The following is a 19,997-nucleotide window of genomic DNA, read 5'->3' as shown; positions in this document are numbered from 1 at the left end:
GTGAGCATCGCTGTGCGCGCCCACTCGGCTGAGGGAGGTGTGCGGGTTTGGAACTGCGGTTAGTGTTCGCCTCCCCTCAGCGCTTGCCTTGGCGGGTCCGCTCTCAGCGCTTGTGTGTGGTCTGTTTCTTCCGCAGTTCCTGACGGAGCTCACCAGGCTCTTCCAGAAGTGCAGGACTTCCGGGAGTGTTTTCATAACGCTGAAGAAATGTAAGTTTTCAAGCTGTTCCTGGATTAAAGAGGTGTTTCTCTTAATTTGAGTGTTGTCGGTAGGTGTTTAGAAGATAACAGCTGTAATCTGGAGTATCTGGAGACAGGAGGTATAGGGACAAATCAGTCAGCTGGTTACTCCAGGTAACCTTGGAGTAAGGCTGTATTTCAGACTGCAGGAAATACTGGGACTGGCTGTAATAATTCGTTCGTTTGGAAATAATTTGATTTCTGTAAAAGGAGAATTTTAGTGTTGCTTTTGTGTGTTCATCTTACTCTAGTTCCTAGCTAGCTGACAGTCCCCAGGAAGCCAAGTGCCAGAGGCTGCAGGATGACATGCATTTCCAACTCTCTGCTGCTGGGGTGGTTTCATACAGCATGTTGGGGCAAGGGTTTACTTAATGTTTTCTGGCAGATGTAGTTCATGGAACAGATTCTTCTGGGGTTACAGAGTGTGGGGTCTGAGAACAGTCTGGCAGCATTGTCAGTTCAGATGGCCTTAAATTCCAGGGTGTTTTACAGATCTCCTTCTGAGCATTTTTTAACATGTCAGGAAGCATTTTAATGCAATATGAATAAACATTCTCTTTCCACACAGATGATGGGCGAACAAAACCAGTCCCACGCAAAGGCCATGTAGAAAGTTTTGAACCAGCAGACAATAAGTGTCTTCTAAGGGCAACTGATGGAAAGAAGAAAATTAGCACAGTGGTAAGTGACAACTTTGGGTTAGAAAGATTAGTGCCCCTATCTCTCTTGTTTAATGCTCCATATTTTAAGTGAAATATACCTTTACATGAATCTCATGAAAACTAAGAACTACCCTTTTAATTGCACAGAAACCCTGTGGCAGCTAAACAACACAGCTGAAGTTGGGATGCTGAAGTGTTACACTTACCTGAAGTCTTAATAGCTTACACTCAGCATTACAGATGGGACAGTAGTTTATATTTTTGCTTTGTATGCTGGATTTTGCTCCAGAATGGTCTTGTAGGACAGCAGAAAAGGACTCTGCTAGTTTTCAGCAACCTTGGCTGTTGGGAGTCAGGTGAAATTGTTTGGATGGAAGGGTGAAACTGCTTCTAGAGACATGAGCAGAAAGACACAGGGCAGATACAGAACCTGCAGTATGAGGACAGGTGGTGTGGCTCCAAGAAGGTCCTGCACACCTACACTCAAGCCTCAGGTGACAGAGGTAGTTCCCTATAGACCCTGATGGAATTACAGAAGGGATCCTTGTTTTCTGTCAAGGATGTGAGGGCATGGGTAGAATCTTCTAAGCCTTAATTTTGCTTAGTATACAAAATTAAGCAAAATTATTCTTTCTCATTTTACAGAACTATTTGTATTTTAGGTAAAGTTGAAAACCTGATGCATGTTTAGTTTGGGGGACTGAGAAAGGCTTTAGCTGCTTTAGCTCTCCTCTGTGATGTAACACAAGGAGAAATGTTACTTTGAGAAATATCTGGGCTGCAACAGTCTGATGGCCTGACAAGTCAAACATTCCTTTGAAGATTTCTTCATTCTTTCCATTTGAAAACACATGGATTAGAGATGAATGGCCTCTAGAGGATTTTGTTCATCAAGTAAGGAGTGTTTTCAGTTTTCTAAATCAGTGAAGTCCCATGACATACCAGGACAGCCTGTCAAACCCTGAATGTGATTAGTTGCTGCTAAAAAAACTAGATGCTAACGGGTGGATAAACATGTAGTCATATTTGGTTTGTCACGGAAGCCAGAGTTTTCTCGGTTAACCTCCTGTATTACTTTTGTAGGTGAGCTCAAAGGAAGTAAATAAATTCCAGATGGTAAGTTTTGTATACCTTTTATTTTCCTTTTCTGTAGGTATTGGGGAGTGGTCAGTTGGAAGCTGTGAACAGGTCGATTCTGTGATGAACTGTCATATAGATTAAGCCTAGGCTACCCATCCATCTGCATCTGTTAAAAAAATTCTGATGTATCTAACTTTGTGCATTGTTTAGAAACATAGGTTTCCCAGTGTGGGGTGTGAGAGCATGACTGTCTGAGAAAATGCAAATAACTGTCCATTAGTCATACCTACGATGTTACCTCGTCCATTGTCAGGTAAGTATTCGAAGTTTTTTTAATGGTTCCAATTGTTGTTTCAGGCATATTCAAATTTGCTGAGAGCTAACATGGATGGCTTGAAGAAAAAAGACAAGAAAAGCAAAACCAAGAAGAATAAAGCAACACAGTGACAGAACAGTGTCCTACCATCACTATTATAGACTTGACCCTTGCTCAAAGCGAAGTCCATTTCTTTTTTTGAGTTACACTTTGGCTTTCCTTACAGCAGGAGACTGAGATGTCATCAGTACCTTTGTTTAAACTGAGAGCAGAGGTGCGTTCTTTGGATTGTTGTACAGCAGGAGTATTTACAGGGTTATACTGACATAGCTTTACACACAGCTGCCAAACGTTTTGCTCTTAGGCTGCTGCTGTTTGTTTTGTATTATACGAGTGGACAGTGTAAAACCTGTTTGGGGGGTAACACAGGCTGAAGAGAAATGCACCATACCAGAAACAAAATAAGACTGGAGCAGGAGATGCTCAGTTTTATAGATGAGCCTCAGTAATACTAGGGAAAGCAGGTGCCAACATATTATCAGGAACAGCTGCTTTCCTGTTTCTGTCTTATTTTGAGGGACGTGTGTCCATGGTGCAGTGCACATATCCCTAAAGCAGTCAGCACACTGCTTGAGCTCTTGTAGAGCCAGGCAGCTGTGCCTTCACTCCATGCTGATCCAGCTGTGCTGACCCTGGCTCAGGGTGGGGGGAGGGTAGGACTCTGCATCATGTTCCCTTCAGACATTGCTTAAAAATGCTCATGTCACCGAAACTTTTACTATTTTTTTTAAAACTTCATCCTTTAATATATTCAGGGATCTGAATTTTCCTTCGTGTGAGCAGATGTAAAAGGTGAATACTTAATTGTTCCTATTAAACATGGTGAGAAATGGATTTGGTTGTAATAACTGATGTGACTTGTCTTGGTGAATTGCTATGAACGGCAGAGCTATCTGTGCCATTAGGATTGACTCTGCTGCTTTACATGCTGCTGTTAAAACTTTCACGGTTCTCAGAAGTTCTGGGGTTTGTTTTTAAAGTTGCCTATTTTAACTCTGCCCTCCTCTTTACTACAAGAAAACAGTAGAAAAAAGTAGTAATTATTTCTTAAGGTAATGAGGCTGCAGTGCTAATGGCAATCATTTGAATTAAGAGAAAGAAAGAGGTGTAACCTGTTTAAACAGGGTACCAAGTGGAGAGGGAGGGTAAACACCAGTATATTTCCAGAAATCCCTAACATTTCTGCATATTCACACTAGTATTTTGATGTGAAATATAATGCATAGTTAACTATGGCTGCTGTAAATCATATTTGGATTTTCTCAGCTTCATTTTTCCTGATGGGGCTGTGTTACAGTTCAGCTCGAGAAGGTAATTATAAGATTCCTATAATTACTAAGATTAAGAAAGCTAGTTCAAAACTTTCGTTATGCTTTTCAAGCACATGCAGGTTACTGTTTCTCTTTAAAGTCCTGCAGGTCTGAAACAAGATTTTCCTGTATCAGGTCATCTCACAGAAGCTGCTGTTTGCTTGTAATGCAGAAGTACAGAGAGGTCAAGCACAGGCAGCTAGACTGTAACAACTCTTAATTTATATATAAAACATGGTAGATTTCAGGCTAAAACAGGTTATTAAAAAATAAACAAAAACCACACACAAAAAGCTTGTAATGCACATTTCAATAAGGCTCCGTAGCTAAACTTTTTATTACATAAAAACTCTTCAAAAAAGTTTGTTGGAGTTGAAGACAATTCATTCTCTCCAGTTCTTCAGCTGAGGTTTCTCGTTGCAGTACTACTGTTGTTTTAAAAGACATCCTATTTTAAAAAAAGTAGTTTTACAGTAGTGCAGCTGATTTTTGTAGCATAAGGAGCAAGAATTAGATGGTAATACATACATGTGGTTATAGTCAGACTTGCTCCTTAACTGTCTATAAAACATTTATTTCCATGTTTTGACATAATTTACAATTTTACATTATACATGAAATTCAGTCTGGACACAGAAAAAGGCATTAGTTGCCTGTCTTGCATTATGACTGCTTTTTGAAATTCCTTCTGACAAAACACTGGTCTATTAGTGAAAGTATCCCATAAAAGATGCTTCAGGTACTAAAATAAAACCTTGTATTCGTCTCGGTAACTGTACAGGATAAGTGCAGAAACCCTGCAGAAAGAGGGGGCAAAAAAAGAGAAATTTAAAACTTTGAAACTGCAGGTTCAAAAGCTACAATTGCCATGACAAATCTTCACAATAACCACAAAGACTGAGTGGAGACTCAGTTTTAGTTTCTTTGGCTGTGACTGCAATTTTCCCCTTCACCCTCGTCCCACTGATCTAGCCTGTTCAGTTTTCATTCAGTGATCTGAAGGCTTACGGCTAAGTACTGCTCAGGCATCAAATGGGAAAGGAAGACTGTCCAGGGCTGCATCATATTCATCCCCAACACTGTATGGAATATTATTTGTATGTAATACTTGGATTCTGTTGCTCACAGCCTTGCAATCCCCAAGAAAGAAAACAAAATGCTTCACTCGATACTTAGCTGCCTTAGCATACATTAGTGAACCTGAAGCAATTTCAGTGCATCTCTAAGAAAAAGGAACTAAAATTAGGTTTTAGCCTTATTTAAAGATTAAATAGTACCTTCAAGTGGAATATAGATTTAAGAAAATGTGTTACAAATGAAGCACATAATAGGGCATAAATACCCTAGGTCTCACTTAACTGTACCAGTACCGACAACCGTTGAAAATGAGAGGTTGAAAAGCAGATGTGCTGGATGTGTCCACACTATCTGTTTCAGCCTTGCCAGAAACCAACAGACTACAAGTTGAACATCTGTGTTTTTATGCTTAGAAAATAGAAATGGACTTAACTATACATGTTGGGAGAACGTGCATCATATGCTTGCTTAAAGCTGGGCACTGTCAGCTGTGCCAGACTGCCATCATATTACTTCAGAGCAGGAAGAGTTAAATATGCTCATGAATTTCAAAAGGCAAGCTGAGTCCCACTCACCAGGAAAGAGGGTCATTATGTAGTATATATACATATGTATGTATATACACTATACATATGTGTATATATGCACACACACCAGACATACATGTGTACTATACATATATAGCAGTTTATCTGCTGTGTATAGCAGTGTACCTGACTATAGTTTGCTGTTATCAGCAAGTGAGATAAAAGTGGCAATACATTTTAGAGCTTCTTGAAAAGGCTTATAAATATGAAGAATTTACATGGCCAAGAGTTTACATTTTACTAGTAAGTGAGGGTTAGATGACCAGTAAACTCTTCCCATAGGTTTCAAGGAACTGCACATTTCCTCAATATTTCTTTTTCCCCTCAGGGGAGAGAGGAGGATAAATGGGGAGCAGCTTTTTAGTAAAGTCTGAATGCAGAAATAATTGAGGTGGTTTATGTACCTGTAAGAACATAAAAAATTTACCTCTTTTCTATTTTGATGCTGTAAATTTCATCACAAATTGCTTGTAGGTATGAACATCTCTGCTTGGGCCATCGTGACATCAGTTGTTTCACAGTAGCATCAAAGGCTTGTCTGCCTTCATCAAGCTGAGGAAAAAATTGACAAGGAAATAAGATAGTCTTACATTCTCTTGTGAAGGAGACACTCTCCCAGTAGGATGCAGTCTTCTGAATACTGGGCAATGTCAATGCTCCTTAATTAAACAGCTTTCAAAGAATATGAACGTCAACAACATGTGCAACTTGATTTTTAATTATTTTTTTAAAGCAAGTGTATTAAGAACTTAGTGATCAGCTTCTTAACACATTTTGGTGCTAAAAAGGCATAAGCAATGAAAAGGGCTCTATCAGTTTTGCAGTGCTGGATAGAATAACTGATGCAATCTGGTCCCATGCATATATATTGAAAAAAAATTTTTTAAGTGAAAGGTGATAAACTATCTCCATAATTTGGGCAGATTGGATGAACTAAGTATTTTGAAAGTGTCTTCAAACATTTCACTGGGTTTTGATTACCAGACAAGCACTGCTTCAGAGCAGCAGATGAAAGGTATGAAAGTACTAAATCCACTTCCAGGCAGGATGCCATTCTTAAGTTTTTTGGGTTTATGATGAGGTGGGGAGGCAACCATCTCTCTAGTAAGGGCTTCCGACTTTAAAGCTAGTGCTGACATTACAGGAAAGAAGAAAGCTTTGACTTTGGTGTTGTCATCCCCTTCCTGCTCCCCACTGAGCAGTTCCCAAACTGTTAATGGTGTCAATATAATACTTATACATCCCCTTTTTATCTTTGCTTCATTAAGATTTTTCAGCTACTGTACTCAAAACAATTGCCTCTGTATTTTGGGTCCTCCTTTGTTAAGGGCTTCAAGAAACACCTTTGTTGAAACTGCTGTTAACACTTACTGGTTTCTGAAAATGACAATTACAGTTAACTATTCCTGGGAAAAACGGCAGAGCTTAGGATTAGGACTTCCTAATGCTGTCTTGCATAACCTGGGCATTTGACAAAAAAGTTTTTCTATCCTTAATCAAGCTCCTTGAGTAAAAAAAAAAATCCTAAAAGTTTGAAAACCTAATTCAAACTCCTTGAAAAACTGCAATAGGTGAATTTTACATTCCACTTCATTAGGAGCAGAATTTATCATCTATTCAATTAGACTTTTAACCACAATACTTGATTGCCTACCTCTAGCGATAAGAAGTGTATCATTGTTGCTTTTGGCAGATCTACCTGTAAAAATATCAAGAAATCAATACTTAACAGTTCTCTGTTATCAGTTTGCCAACTAAACATCAGCCGTACACTTTGATTTCCAAAGAAGCATTCATGCAGATAGAACTGAGGATTTACAAGGGTTTTAATAATTTTAAACAAACTGTTCATGACAGATTCCATTATGGAAAGTTCCAGACAGGTGTGGGCAAACAGGCAGTGTGTTTCCTGAAAAGCATATACCATATTAAAGTCATTTGTGACATGGCCAATGAAGTCTAAAAGCTATATACAAACAAGAGCTGTGTTGGTTTAAATGTAGGAGCAAATCTAGCAGGAACAAGTTATTAGATCTACCACAGTAATTACAGCTTAAGAGTTTACAACTAAATACTTGTTAAATTTTGTTCTATGCAACTGCTCCATAGGCACAGTTTGAGATAATTTTCAAGTATCACTGGTCTTATTGAACCAGAAGTTTGGTTCATTTGGTATCTCTAAAGTGAGGCGATGGGCAGTAGTTTGTTCCAGATAGCAACTGCATCTGTTTCAATGGAGAGTGGAATTAAGTCAGGCTTCTGCCAAATACTTACTGCTAAAACCTCAATCTCACTTGTTTTCTGTTGCAGGCTAGAAATGAATGTCTGAAGTCTTGTTTGCACCTGGGAACAAAAGATGGGCAAAAGTAAAATACACTGCTTTGTGACACAGACTGGGAACACTGATTTTCTGTTTCATAGGTGAGAGCAGAAGAGGCTGCTTCTAACACAAGATGTAGAACTACATCATATTTGAACTAATTCATATTTAATGTAAGTTTCAGTAGCAATTTCACAATAATCCTTGAGAAGAAGACTGGGGCTGAGCCACTCTTGCAGCCATGGTAAACACTTGCTAACACTGGCATGGTGCTAAAGCAGGTGGTTCCCACTCGACAAAGTGGATGCTCTGTAATGTGCAAAACTGCCTTTCTGCTTCTGGGTGTTAGTTAACTTCTCAGAGGAACGTGAGAACCTGTGACTGAATACAGCAAATCATCTCTAGCTACAGGAGGACTGATTTTGAAAGCCAAACCAAAATATGGGTCATGCCTTGTAACACCTTTTTCCAGAGCAAACTAGTGATCTTGCAAAGGTAGCACTTTACAAATGTAATTGCAGCCTTGCGTTATGTTGTTTTTCATACTTTGGAAAAGTTGCTTTTATATATTCAAAACCTCAAAACAGTAAGTCTGTCTAGCCCAAAGCTCAGAGAATAACATCCACTTCTTTATCTGGGTTCCGAGAACTATTTATAGGGGGATTTTTTTGTTGTACATCCAAATTTGGACCAAAAGGAGGGTAAGATTACAGTTCTGTTTTACCAAGTACTCTAAATATCTTCAAGCTAATAATCCTAATGAGCAAACTCATTTGTTTCAAAAAACATGTAAAAAACATTTAAAAAACATTTGTTTCAAGCATCATTCAATCTTTTCTACATTGCTATAATGTCATGCTTTAGGCAGGGTTGCGAGGGTTTTTTTTGTTTTGGTAGGGTTTTCTATTTGTTTTATGCGGTTTTTTTGGGGGTTAGTTTTGTTTGATTTTTTTAATTCTGCATTTTTTTTTCTTAGGCCTTTAGTTTGAGACAACATAATGAAATAAAATACATAAAGTATCTGTTAAAAGCATCCTACAAAATAAAAAAATGTGATGAATGTGCACTTTTAACACACTTCAGCATTTAGGAAAATAAACAGGAAGGGAAGCTCCAGAACCACAGTTCCTACTAAAATAAGAATTCTAATGCGTATGCATTATGATGGCTGAGCCACAATGTCTCACATAATGCCCAGCATCCAAGATGTTTAAAAGGTGGTCTTTGCCTTCAACTTTTTGTGTTGTTCCCAGTCTATTTTATGAATAAAAAGCAAACAGGATGACTAAGTTATGCAATAGTGAAAGTATGAATTCGACTGTTCATTAACCTTTTAGGATCATTTCTTAATACCTATTTGATGTGTTTGTACCTGAATTTCTTGACGACGCCTGGCACTGGCAGATAATTTTTCAGGAGCTATAACACTAACGTTAGGCACTACAAGTGTTCCATGTGATTCAAATACACCTAAAATGCAAACATATGGATTATAGTCTGTCTATATACAAGTAGCAAGAGACAGAAAATTCACAAATATTAATAAGCTAAAATCTGTGTAGTACAGGGTGTGAAAAGCTGCTGAAAACCTCCAAAGTCTGACAGGATACTCAAACATGTGCATGTAAATTCTCACATGCTCACTTAGGACTTTGAAGGACTGGTTGGTAAGACCAGTGGTTGGTATTTTACACCAGTGTTCCCTGAAACTAATGAAAGGTTCCAAATGGCCTGCAGAATTTTACAAAAGAATGCACCATACCTAATATCAAAAAAAGAAAGCAATTACAAGAATGAGGCAACTATTTGATGCTCAGTCCCCCAGCAGAATCAGTGACGTGACAAACTCCAGCTCCCTCAAACAGCAGTAACTAAAATTTTAAATGGCTTATTTTGAAATCCAAATTGCCACTCCTGGTAACCATACACACACACACAACCCCCCCCAAGTTAAACATGGCCATCTCTCACCCTCACTGTTATGCAAGGGGGTGTGTGTGAAGCATTTCTTTAAAAAACAACCATCACCCACTATATCAGTGCTTAATAAAGTAACTATCGAAACTGCCGAACTTTATCCATATGGCAAGTACTTATTCTTTATATACCAACTTTTATTATCAGAGTGAGAAGTGCAAATCCATAGCTAGAAATGTAAAGGCATTTTCATTTGGAAAAAAATATTTTTTTGTAGGGTTTTTTTAGTAGGTCAATGCACAACACTGTAACAATGACAGGTCAAGTCAAGATGACATTTAATTTCTCCTCAGCTAGGAAATGACCATGGGTTTAGGCCTTCCCCCTCCTCCTGAATCACTGCATCAGTGAATGCTTGTTTGAAGAATATTCTGTCCACTGGTCTGAGGACTTATTTTGTTTGGAGAAAAATTCAGTTTTAGATCACTTGGAACAACATTTGAGATTAAGTATCTCTAACCAGAGGCACTGCTAAAAAACATTTTCTTGCTCTGACTTTGGTAATGTTTTTAAAATTAACATTCTACAAATATTTTCTTATAAAATAGTTTTTGAGCAGAGAGAGAAACAGTTTGTATGTTCTGTAACTAGATGCCAAGTACCTGAAATACTAGTAAACGATCCCTTTTGGTTCGGTACTGAAAGATTATCTGAGGTTTCTCTAAAAATAAACAAAGACAGTTAAAGATACATTTATAATAATAAGGAAATACTCTAATAAGACAATGGTTTCAGATTATCATACAAACATATTTATTTAATTCTAACAGATAAAGAAGTTTATAGTACTTCCCAGCACATATCTACAGATTAAATGCTATTCTGGAACTGACAGGAAATCATACAAAATTACATTAGGAAGTCTGCTCGAGAAGCAGTGCTTCCTATGGATATAAAAAATTCTGTTCCCTATCATGCAAGAATGATTTAGAGCCTAATAAAAAATACGAGAGTATTCTCTGTTGCAGAATACTAAAGTATCAAAGTAGTATTTATACTTAAGAGCACACGTATTCGAAGAAGCTTTCACTAACTAGCTTGGACTGCTTTACCTTTCGCATTCAGGACTCATTAAATGAGAAATTTGTCACTGTTATTATAATCATAGTTTTTCTGTTTAGTAGTACTAATCAACAGCTTTTCTATTCTGTTTTCAGGATCTAAAAAGAAGGTAACTTAAGAAAGAATGATTTTCTCTCATAGAAAAATCAGCTTCTAATAGATGTCACAGAGCACCCGAGAATCAGGTTAGTTGCCGAGTGGCTGAGGCCAGAAAAAGGAGAATGAGAAGTGTGCAGCAGAAAACAAACACCTGTACAAACTACTGCTGAGTTCAGCACTCCCCTGCTTAATGATTTCCTTTATTGTTAAGCCTAGTCAGAAATATTATGGATGTGAAATCCGTTAAGCTTCTGAATTCTATTTTTCCTCCTGCCAATACAAACATATATATGAACACATATATGTAGTAGTGTGTATAATTATATACTTACAAAGGGATATGTGTAACTAGCAGCTAAACTGCTTATGAACACAGGTGTGACTAGCCTCTCCTGTCATATACTAAACTCTGTTGGTGACAACTGTAATTTCAATGAAGACAGGATGAAAGGGTGTGCCTGCGTACCCCAAGCCTTTGCCAGGTGTTACTTTCACTTGTGCTGCTAGAGTGTAGAGGTGTGCTGCAGTTACACCTTCATCTTTACTACACCAACACTGCCTCAGAATAAAGATATTTGCTGCTTTAATTCCTTGATTCTACAGTACATGAACATAGTGGTCAGTAACTGGGACTTGCAGGCAGCCCTGCCAAACACTACTGATGTTCTAGCAGCATTTGGGCTGGATAACTGCATGGCCTTCTAATTTATGAAGCACTATGGATGTTTGAATGCAACAGCAGCTAGGGATATTAGTCTCTTCCTTAATCTTAGTAAAATTCTACAACCAAGTCTTCTGCTTTCTTTTCCCCTCAAAAGAAATTCAGCAATTTCTTTACCAAATAAAATCAAGGTTTAATTCAGCTTATAATTATTTCATTAAAACAAACATTCACTTCTGATATTGACTATGCACATTGACATGTTATGCTACTTACCTACTACATCTTTCATCACCAATTTTTGTTTTCAGTTTCTGGATCAGATGATCTACTAAGTCAGATTCTAAAATCCTTTTCTCCGTCTGTCTGTCTTTCTCAAAGGATTTCACCTATGATGTAGTTCAGTGGTTCTTAAGATTGTTGATTCTTAAAATGGCATATGAATAAGCTTACCAAAGTAATCAAAAGCAAACTGGATTCTTCATCCATTAAAGATGAAACAGTCAAAGGTAGGAAGCTATAATTATTACCAATCAATCACTGCCAATTAAATCTTTGATTAGATTTTTGTTTCAATCAAGTAATTCCTTCTGGATTCCTAAAGCTTAAACTAGCTTGGCTACCTGTATTTAATATGTGACAATTAAATTTTTAACAGAATGGTTTATGGGGTAAATCCCATATTATTAATGGCCTATTTTTAGTTAACTAATAAAGTTAGAATAAGGCTTGCATTTCAGTTTGCAAGAGAGACTCAAACATTCAAAACTTAGGAATCTGCATCATCTTTACTGGGAAGAGATTAATCAGTAATGACACAACATTCTCATCATCAAAATCTACTTGTTCATACAATTACTGCACTTATTTGCCATCTCTGTTACGGTAACAGGGAAAATGAAAAGTGAAAAATGTAAGGCACGTTGGCTTGGATTAATGTCCATGCTAGATGCTCTCAAATGGTTACTTTTATTTCAAAGAATGAATCTTTATTAAAACAATTATGATCTTTTCTCTAATTATCCACAATATTAAAACTTTTACCTTCAAAAAAAGGTACTGGATACACAGCCTGCAGAGTACAAAAGGTGGTAAATTCACATTGTGACACAATCCAGTCTTTGCACCTTAACCTGACCTTAGAGGTGGGGAGTGTGGTTCCAACTCTGCCTATCTGAACTACATGGATCTTTTTAGATTTATGTTTCAATTGTATTTGCTTTGTAACATGAAAAAACTACCAACTGGAAAGATCACAGAGTCAATTAATTAATTTTGTAGATTCACAGAAATCAGGGACAACAGAAACCTTCCTCCAGGTAAACCTTCTTCCTTCAATAACAAAGTCAAGCAGTGTTTGCACTAATTTTTGCACTTTCCTAGAGGAAAGGAAGACTGTGAATAATTGTGTTGTGGAGGGATAAAAGCAGGCTTCTTTAGAAGAACATTCCACTACGTAACAACTGACACTGTTATTTACCTGAATTTCACCTGCTTACATATAAGCAATAATATAATAATAATAATGATCTTTAAAATAAAATAATGTAGAATAACAGATTATAAATCTGAAACACCATCAAGCATCCTCTGGGCCCACACTTACCTTCACATGACTTCCTTCTTTATCTGAGACAAGAGCCACATAGGTAATCCCAGAGCATCTGCAATATTCCTGCAGTTCTTCCTGGGACTAAAATGTGAACAGGGGAAAGGGAATGGGACAGAAATTTGACATACTATAAAATGACCACTTAAGTAACCAAAATCTCCCATCTTTAATTAAAATATGTTGATATGCAGCAGTTGCACTGCTTATATAAGCTTCTGAGAGAAGAAAGCTTTATTAACAACTCCAGGAGATGAAACTTCATTACGCTTATATTTATCCACCCAGAGCTCATTAACATTGAAATCTAAGTCTGCACTTAGACAAAGTGAATGCCTAGGCCCTGCAGTCCTAGCTCCCACACAGAAGGGCTAGCTGTATCTAGAAGTATGGAGTCTAGATAACTGTAAAAATGTGCAATGTAACATCAATCAAACAGTTACCACCAGCTGTCTGCAGCTTTCAGTAACAGCTCAGTCCTGCATTACTGGTAATTGTCATGAAAGCTGACTCCAGTTGTGTTTCATGTAAATCTGAGGTTGACTTACACCATCCTCAGTGCTGAGCCTACTGAAGGGCTTGCTACACTGACTTACTCAGCACTAGGTTGCAGGACAGCATTAGATGGAGGCAAGAACTACCCAAATCTTCATTTCTTATGAATCACAAAACCCAGAGTAATCATAGAGAAAGCATGTGAGCTGGATTTTTTCCAGTTATGAGAGATTGAACTATTGGAAATGTTATGGCAAAAGATTACAAAGACGTCGGGCAATTAAGTGAGTGAGCTCAAAACTGCCTGCTCTGCAGCACATGGCTCAGAATGGGCATCTGCTCAGTGCTTCTTTTGTTAGTCACTGGCAAACTTAAAGGTGAACCAGATTCATAATCCTCAGTAACTGCCATCACTATTAAAAGGGACTTCGGCGTTGCCATGGAGCTCATTACTCCAGTGAGAGAGTAGTGGCTAAAGCTCTGCTTAGTTTCAACTGGAGATAAAAAGGCACAATTCAGCTTGCTGCCCTCTGTTCCTCCTACCACGTATCTCTCCAAGTTTTTCTAACAGTAGAAGAATTCCCTCTATACTTGATAGTCTTCAGCTATCTGGGTATTTAGAACTTAATACTTCTGGTCTTGATGTGCCCTTTATTAAGTTGTAATTTGTTAATGGAGAGATTCTACTAGCAGCCCTCATTTGAAGAAACATTTATTGTCTTCAGTGGTACAAACTATGATTCTGCTTTAAAGCATCCTCACTTCACTTAAGTGGAGCTAACTGGCCTCATTTTACATTTATTATGTGACTTTCCCCCCTTTGGTTTCAATAGGCCTTGGACTCCACATCCAGTGTATAATTGGAAAAGGTCACTTAAGCACTTTGTGCTTTAAGGAGCGTATAAAGGTCCTTCATCATGCTTTTCAATACTCTGGATGTAGGCAGGAAGAATGCTGCAAGGCCACTGAGACTTTCTTAACATTAATTGTATCTGAATAGCACCCTACAGGCTCAGTATTATGAGTCCACATCTCAATAAAAAAACAGAAAAGAGCTGAAAAAGAATGGTCTCAGGCTGCACCTATCTTAGAGAACAATAATACAGGTAACACATGGAGAGAGAAATTCTACCTGGGACCAGTCATACATTATTTCGGCTGGAATTCCTGCAGTCCAGAGTTTCTGAACAATATTGATAGCTCTACCCATTGACATCTGACCAACACTTACAACCAGTAGATCACATGAGCTGACAAAAACCTGAAGGGAAAGTAAAAACAAGGAGACAATATTAGTCATATGACCACCTTTTCCCCTTCACAAGGCAGTTAAAGTAACAAAGAAGGATAAATACAGCAATATTTGTCAAAACACATCAAGCTTAAAAAAAACAAACAAAAAAGCAAAGCATTAGATCCACCTCTTTTTAGAACTACAATCTACCTAAGCATGTTTGAAAGTCACTGAAGCTTAGTCTTGGTGAAAAAGCATCTCCACAGTCTCAGCTTGCAATGTATTCTACCCTATTCTCTTCTTCCCTTCCCACTCTGCTTAGCAATGATAATGTATTCATATAAAGAAAAGTTCATAAACCACACATTCCACTACCAAGGAAAGTTGTGTGACACTATACAAAGTAGTCAATATTTTCAAAGTTTCCTTCCATCTCTACCTCCTATACTTTTAAAAAGGGGGAATTAGTAGGGGAAAAGTAACGCTAAATATCTACAGTTGTATTCTTCTATCTGAAGGAATGCACAGGGTGAGAAAAATGTCCCATTTAAATTGAAAATGAAAAGGTGTAAGCCTGAAGATCCTTTCTCCCCCTAATTCTCATTTTACTAAATAATTCTATGTAGAGAAACACAAAAGAAAACAGGTCAGCTTGATGTCTGCCTTCTATTTCAATATGCTATTATTTTGGAACACATTTGATCATCTTATTTTTTGCCCATCTGTAGCTACGATTAGGGTATTGAACTGTCAGGAATAAACAAACAAATCTCCCACTTCCCAAAAGAGACTTACAGAATCCTCCCCACTGGAAACAGCAGCAGTTATTTTGTCTATAGCTATGCTGACTCCAACAGCTGAAGGAACTGGTCCTACAGTCTGCGGCCCTCTAAACTGTGGGATCTAAAAACAAGACAAAACCAAAATGGAAGACCAAATAGTTATCTTGGCAAAATGTCAAAACATCTTTCAATTTTTTTGTGGTTTAAAAAAAATTAAATCTAAATTCATTTTAAAAAAAAGATGAGCACATACCAGATGATCATATCTGCCCCCTGCAGCAAGAATTTCAGGAACAGTTCTCTGTCTCCTTTTGATGTATGCTATAAACTCAAAGATAATACCATTGTGCTGCTGTATTTTGTAAACTAGTCCCAGATTTATAGAAACCTATAAAATAAAAATGAATATATGCACATATAATTATATAATTAACTTCTTGTTAGCAGCATGGATTGAAAACACTGTTTTCACACAAGGAGGCATATGGAAACATTCCTTGTCACCAAGAATTTAAAATACAACGAAGAAAAAGGAAATGATGCATTAATCTTAAAGAATCCCAAGAAACCTACAGCACAAAACCCAAACAGCAAGCCTCAGAGAAGATGGAGGCCTTTAGTAGTCCTCAGATGTCTGTGTTTTTAAAACATTCACAGTTTGCTTCAAAATTTAAAAAATCAACTCCTTTATTCTCTAAGTAATGCCTTCGATCTTCCTTGGGAGCAAAAAAAAAGGCTGTGTGTCATTAGACAAAATTTAAGCAAGCAACTTCTGACTGGAAGATTTCCTATTTTTAAAATGCATCATAAAAAAAAAAAAACCAACCCAAAAAAAAAAAGGAAAAAAAGAAGAGAAATCAATGCCAGTATTACTAGCCATCGAAAGACACTTTGATGTGCTTTTTCTGTTCTAAAATATCATTAGTCTCCTGGAAAATTACAAGGCCCAGCAGCCTATAAATCCATTAATTTATTAGCAGAGTATTTTGCAAACCTGAAGTTTTATTCCCAGTTGCTTTAACAGACCAATGATCTCCTCTAAATCCTTCATGCCATGCTTCAACAGCTGAGTGACACCTGGCTTTTGTTTTATCATTGTATTTAAAAATGGAAATACATTACTTGCTTCTCCCTTCTGCTCAATGAATCTGTAGAGTCGAGAAAGCTAAAAAAAAATAAAATTATAAACATATATAGCAACACAGACAGCACTCATTCAAAACAGGTCATGTCTAAAAAAATGAAAAATACTTGACTTAGTGGGAGTAAAATATCTGCCTTTCTTGCCAGTTTTGTCTAGCAGCCTGCTTTTACCTAGTGAGTTGAGGAAAGGAAGAGACAGACACAAGCCTCAGACTGTTCAGTTGTGCTTCAACTTTTTAAGCACATCCATCAACACTCACAGAGAAATTTTTTTTAAAGTATCTCTCAGTTTGTTTTACTATATATCACTGTACAATATTCCATTTAGCATTTAATGGTTTCCACAGTCTGAAAAATACATTTGAACAAGAAACTTGAACAGCTGCAGGAGTGACTTCCAGAGAGAACAAAGTCAGACCACCTGCAAAGAGACTCATCTATTTTGAACAGCACACATAACAGGTTATTTTTCTTACTCTGGTTGATGAAATTACAAAGAAAATAAAATATTACTGACTTATGGCAAATAACAGGGAAATTAACACTGAATTAAAATTACTTACACTATTTGATGTGAGAGAAAGATTACAGAATTTGGCTTCTACTTCTCTTTTAGTTAGCTTTTCAGTCTACAAGAAAAACAGATACAAACAGCATTTTATTGGGTTTTAAGCATTACCTTAATTATTCAAATGAGTTTCATCTATATTCTCTGCTTATAAAGTAGAAAACACCAAACCGATACTAAGATACATTTTCAAGTTTTTATTGACTAGCCTGCCAGTTCTTAATTATACAGGTGGATAATTCTCTCATAAATACATGCAAAAATTATCTTAAACCATCCCAGCCTAGAAGTAACAGAAATCTAAGTTTACAGCCCAAAGATAGCCAGCCTTTTTATACATCAACAGGATATTCCTGGCTATGCTGGCAATGGGCTGCTACTCATTTTTAGAGATAGTGCCACAGAACAGGATACTCTATGCTGATGATTATGGATATTAAATCAATAACTAATACCTTACCACAGCATCATATAGTATGATGTAGACTTGACTGAGTTTGTCCTCTGGTATCCCACAGTGCAAAAGTATAGCTTTCAGTAAGGCAGTGTGGTTCAAGTAAATACTGTAATTTCTTTCCTAACAAAACATAAAGAAAAGAGAAAGAAAGAAGGAATGGAAAAAAGAAAGGTTTACTTACATTCCATTTTGCTTTAAAAAAATATAATGAAAAAACCCACACAACACAAAGAGGCTTCCTAAACATTATTCAAAACTGACTTCAAACCTTCTTTCACTACCTTACATCTCTAAGTAAAGAATGGCAAGTCTTGTCACATTCTACAAGAATCACTTGCCTGACAGAAGATGTTATTTCAGTGGCACTGGAAAAGATTCAATTAATACTTCCTTTGCACATAAACCTATGCTTCATTTTAAGTTTCCTTACAAAACGTATTTTTGATGTGACGGTGTTCTATAATTGACAAGCAATAAAATGTTAAAATAGTGCTGTACTTGTTAAGGTGAAAGGAATTAGCCTTTTAAAACATTAGACTAAATATTTAGTTAGATTACAATTTTAGGATGGAAAAGAGAGCAAGGCATTGATTAGAGCATATACCTGTAGCACTGAAAACTCTTGAATGATTTCTGAAATGGCATAAATCGTTTCTGCTATAGGCAAAAAGCTATTTCCAGTAGATGTAATGATGTCAAATGCACATTCCAGGAGTTCTTTGGGATGACAGCGGTCTAACTTCCGAGGTCTGAAAACTCGCTCGATACAGTACCTAAAGGAAACATTGAAGAACAAATCAACATCTTCAGTAGTCACTGTCAAAGCCTGGTATCTGTGCAAACCACCAACATTACATCTCTTACCTTTTCAAGTTTGATATATTATTTCTAGCCACAAATCTTGCAAAAGGAATCTGAAAAACAAAAGACATGAAAATGCTGAAACAAACCATTTGATCTGACTGGGCTCTGAAACTGGAAATGAACTACTATTGAGCAGTTACACTTGTTATTGCACATCTGTAATATAATGCCTTAAATACTTGCCATAGACAAGTAAAATTAATCTAATCACCCTTGTTGCAAGTTTCAAATAAAAACATTACTTTGACCTATGTTAAATAAAAATAAAAAAAATAATCTGTGTCTTCAGTATGTGGTCAGGGCTCCAGCTGTCAAGACCAGGAGTACAAATCTCAGGAGTACAGGAACAGACACCGAACATACACTACTTCAACAGTCACAAGAGGTGTAAGCCTAAACCAAAATTGTAAGTAGTGAATCAAAGCAATCTGCAAACACCACAGCAGCCTTCAAACCCAGCTTTGCCTCCAGAGATGGTATTACTTACTCTGAGGTCATATGGAAGCATTACCAGCATCCCACTATGATCCATGAAATATGAAGCTTCATTATGTTCATATAATTTTTTATTTCTGGGCATTAGCAGTGGAGTATGCAGTTTGATGGCTCCTGCACAAAACCAGAAAATACTATTATTATCTCTCATTTCAGAAGTAACATTCTGCTTTTTACAAGTTCATGAACCACCCTTGCAGGGCATGATAATGTCAATCCAATCCATACATTGTAAACATTACATTGTGTTCTTAATAGACTTCCCTCTTTTGTATTTAAAGAAAGGCATAAAATGAATTTTATGTTCTATCTTGCATGCTTCTTAAGAGTCAGCAGGCAGCCCACAGGGGAGAACTGCCAATTCCACAGTCCAGCAGAATCCGTACCATGCCCTCCCTGTCACAAAAATATGTGTTTGAGAAACACATAGTTACCATAGTACTGCTTTGGTCTAGAGGGACTTCCATACAGAACAAATATTGTTCAGACACGTTGCATCCTCTGTTGCAAGAACGTACTAGGAGTGTTTATGTTTCCTTTTAAAACCTCATAAAGACAGACCTTTGCTTTTCTGGATATATTTTGCAACGTTCTATCTGGATGAATCCAACCTTCATTGAAACCTTTCTATTAATAAACTCACTAATCACTGAAAAATAGTTTCCTGTTTTAAATTCTCTAGTGATTCTCAGACAGGTATTATAAAAGCTTAACTCACATCTTCAATGAGATTTTAACAAACTTTTAAATCAGAAAAAAGCCGCAAACAGAAAGAAATTATTCTAACCATGACAGGTGGCAGATACAATCTAATAGAAAAAAATACCTATGCAATCCCCCATTTTTTTCCAAAAGAATGAAAACATTTCAATCTCTAACATGCTGACACTTTCCAGTGTG

General features: G+C 37.0%; 2 protein-coding genes across 2 annotated transcripts in view; one reads left to right on the top strand and one right to left on the bottom strand.

Moving 5' to 3' along the window:
- Positions 1-136: 136 nt before the first annotated feature.
- Positions 137-2,898, top strand: SRP14 (signal recognition particle 14kDa (homologous Alu RNA binding protein); the record flags this gene model as incomplete). The annotated part of the gene is made up of 4 exons (XM_009080907.1): positions 137-209; positions 808-920; positions 1,985-2,017; positions 2,339-2,898. Coding segments are annotated over 4 exons (309 nt in total), but the record flags the coding sequence as incomplete, so codon positions are not given.
- Positions 2,899-4,344: 1,446 nt separating this feature from the next.
- Positions 4,345-19,997, bottom strand: part of EIF2AK4 (eukaryotic translation initiation factor 2 alpha kinase 4) — a gene marked incomplete at its 5' end in the record, with an annotated part of 36,166 nt that continues 20,513 nt past the window's right edge. The window contains 17 exon segments of the mRNA XM_009080906.1: positions 4,345-4,464; positions 5,759-5,883; positions 6,986-7,030; positions 7,606-7,674; positions 9,024-9,121; positions 10,231-10,289; positions 11,727-11,839; positions 13,057-13,143; positions 14,687-14,815; positions 15,584-15,691; positions 15,824-15,958; positions 16,565-16,735; positions 17,277-17,342; positions 17,742-17,858; positions 18,343-18,511; positions 18,603-18,652; positions 19,090-19,211. Coding sequence (XP_009079154.1) covers positions 4,410-4,464; positions 5,759-5,883; positions 6,986-7,030; positions 7,606-7,674; positions 9,024-9,121; positions 10,231-10,289; positions 11,727-11,839; positions 13,057-13,143; positions 14,687-14,815; positions 15,584-15,691; positions 15,824-15,958; positions 16,565-16,735; positions 17,277-17,342; positions 17,742-17,858; positions 18,343-18,511; positions 18,603-18,652; positions 19,090-19,211 — 1,718 coding nt within the window.

Source organism: Acanthisitta chloris, unplaced genomic scaffold, assembly GCF_000695815.1.
Source record: "Acanthisitta chloris isolate BGI_N310 unplaced genomic scaffold, ASM69581v1 scaffold34748, whole genome shotgun sequence".
NCBI lineage: Eukaryota > Metazoa > Chordata > Aves > Passeriformes > Acanthisittidae > Acanthisitta > Acanthisitta chloris.
This window is presented reverse-complemented; position numbering and strand designations above follow the sequence as displayed.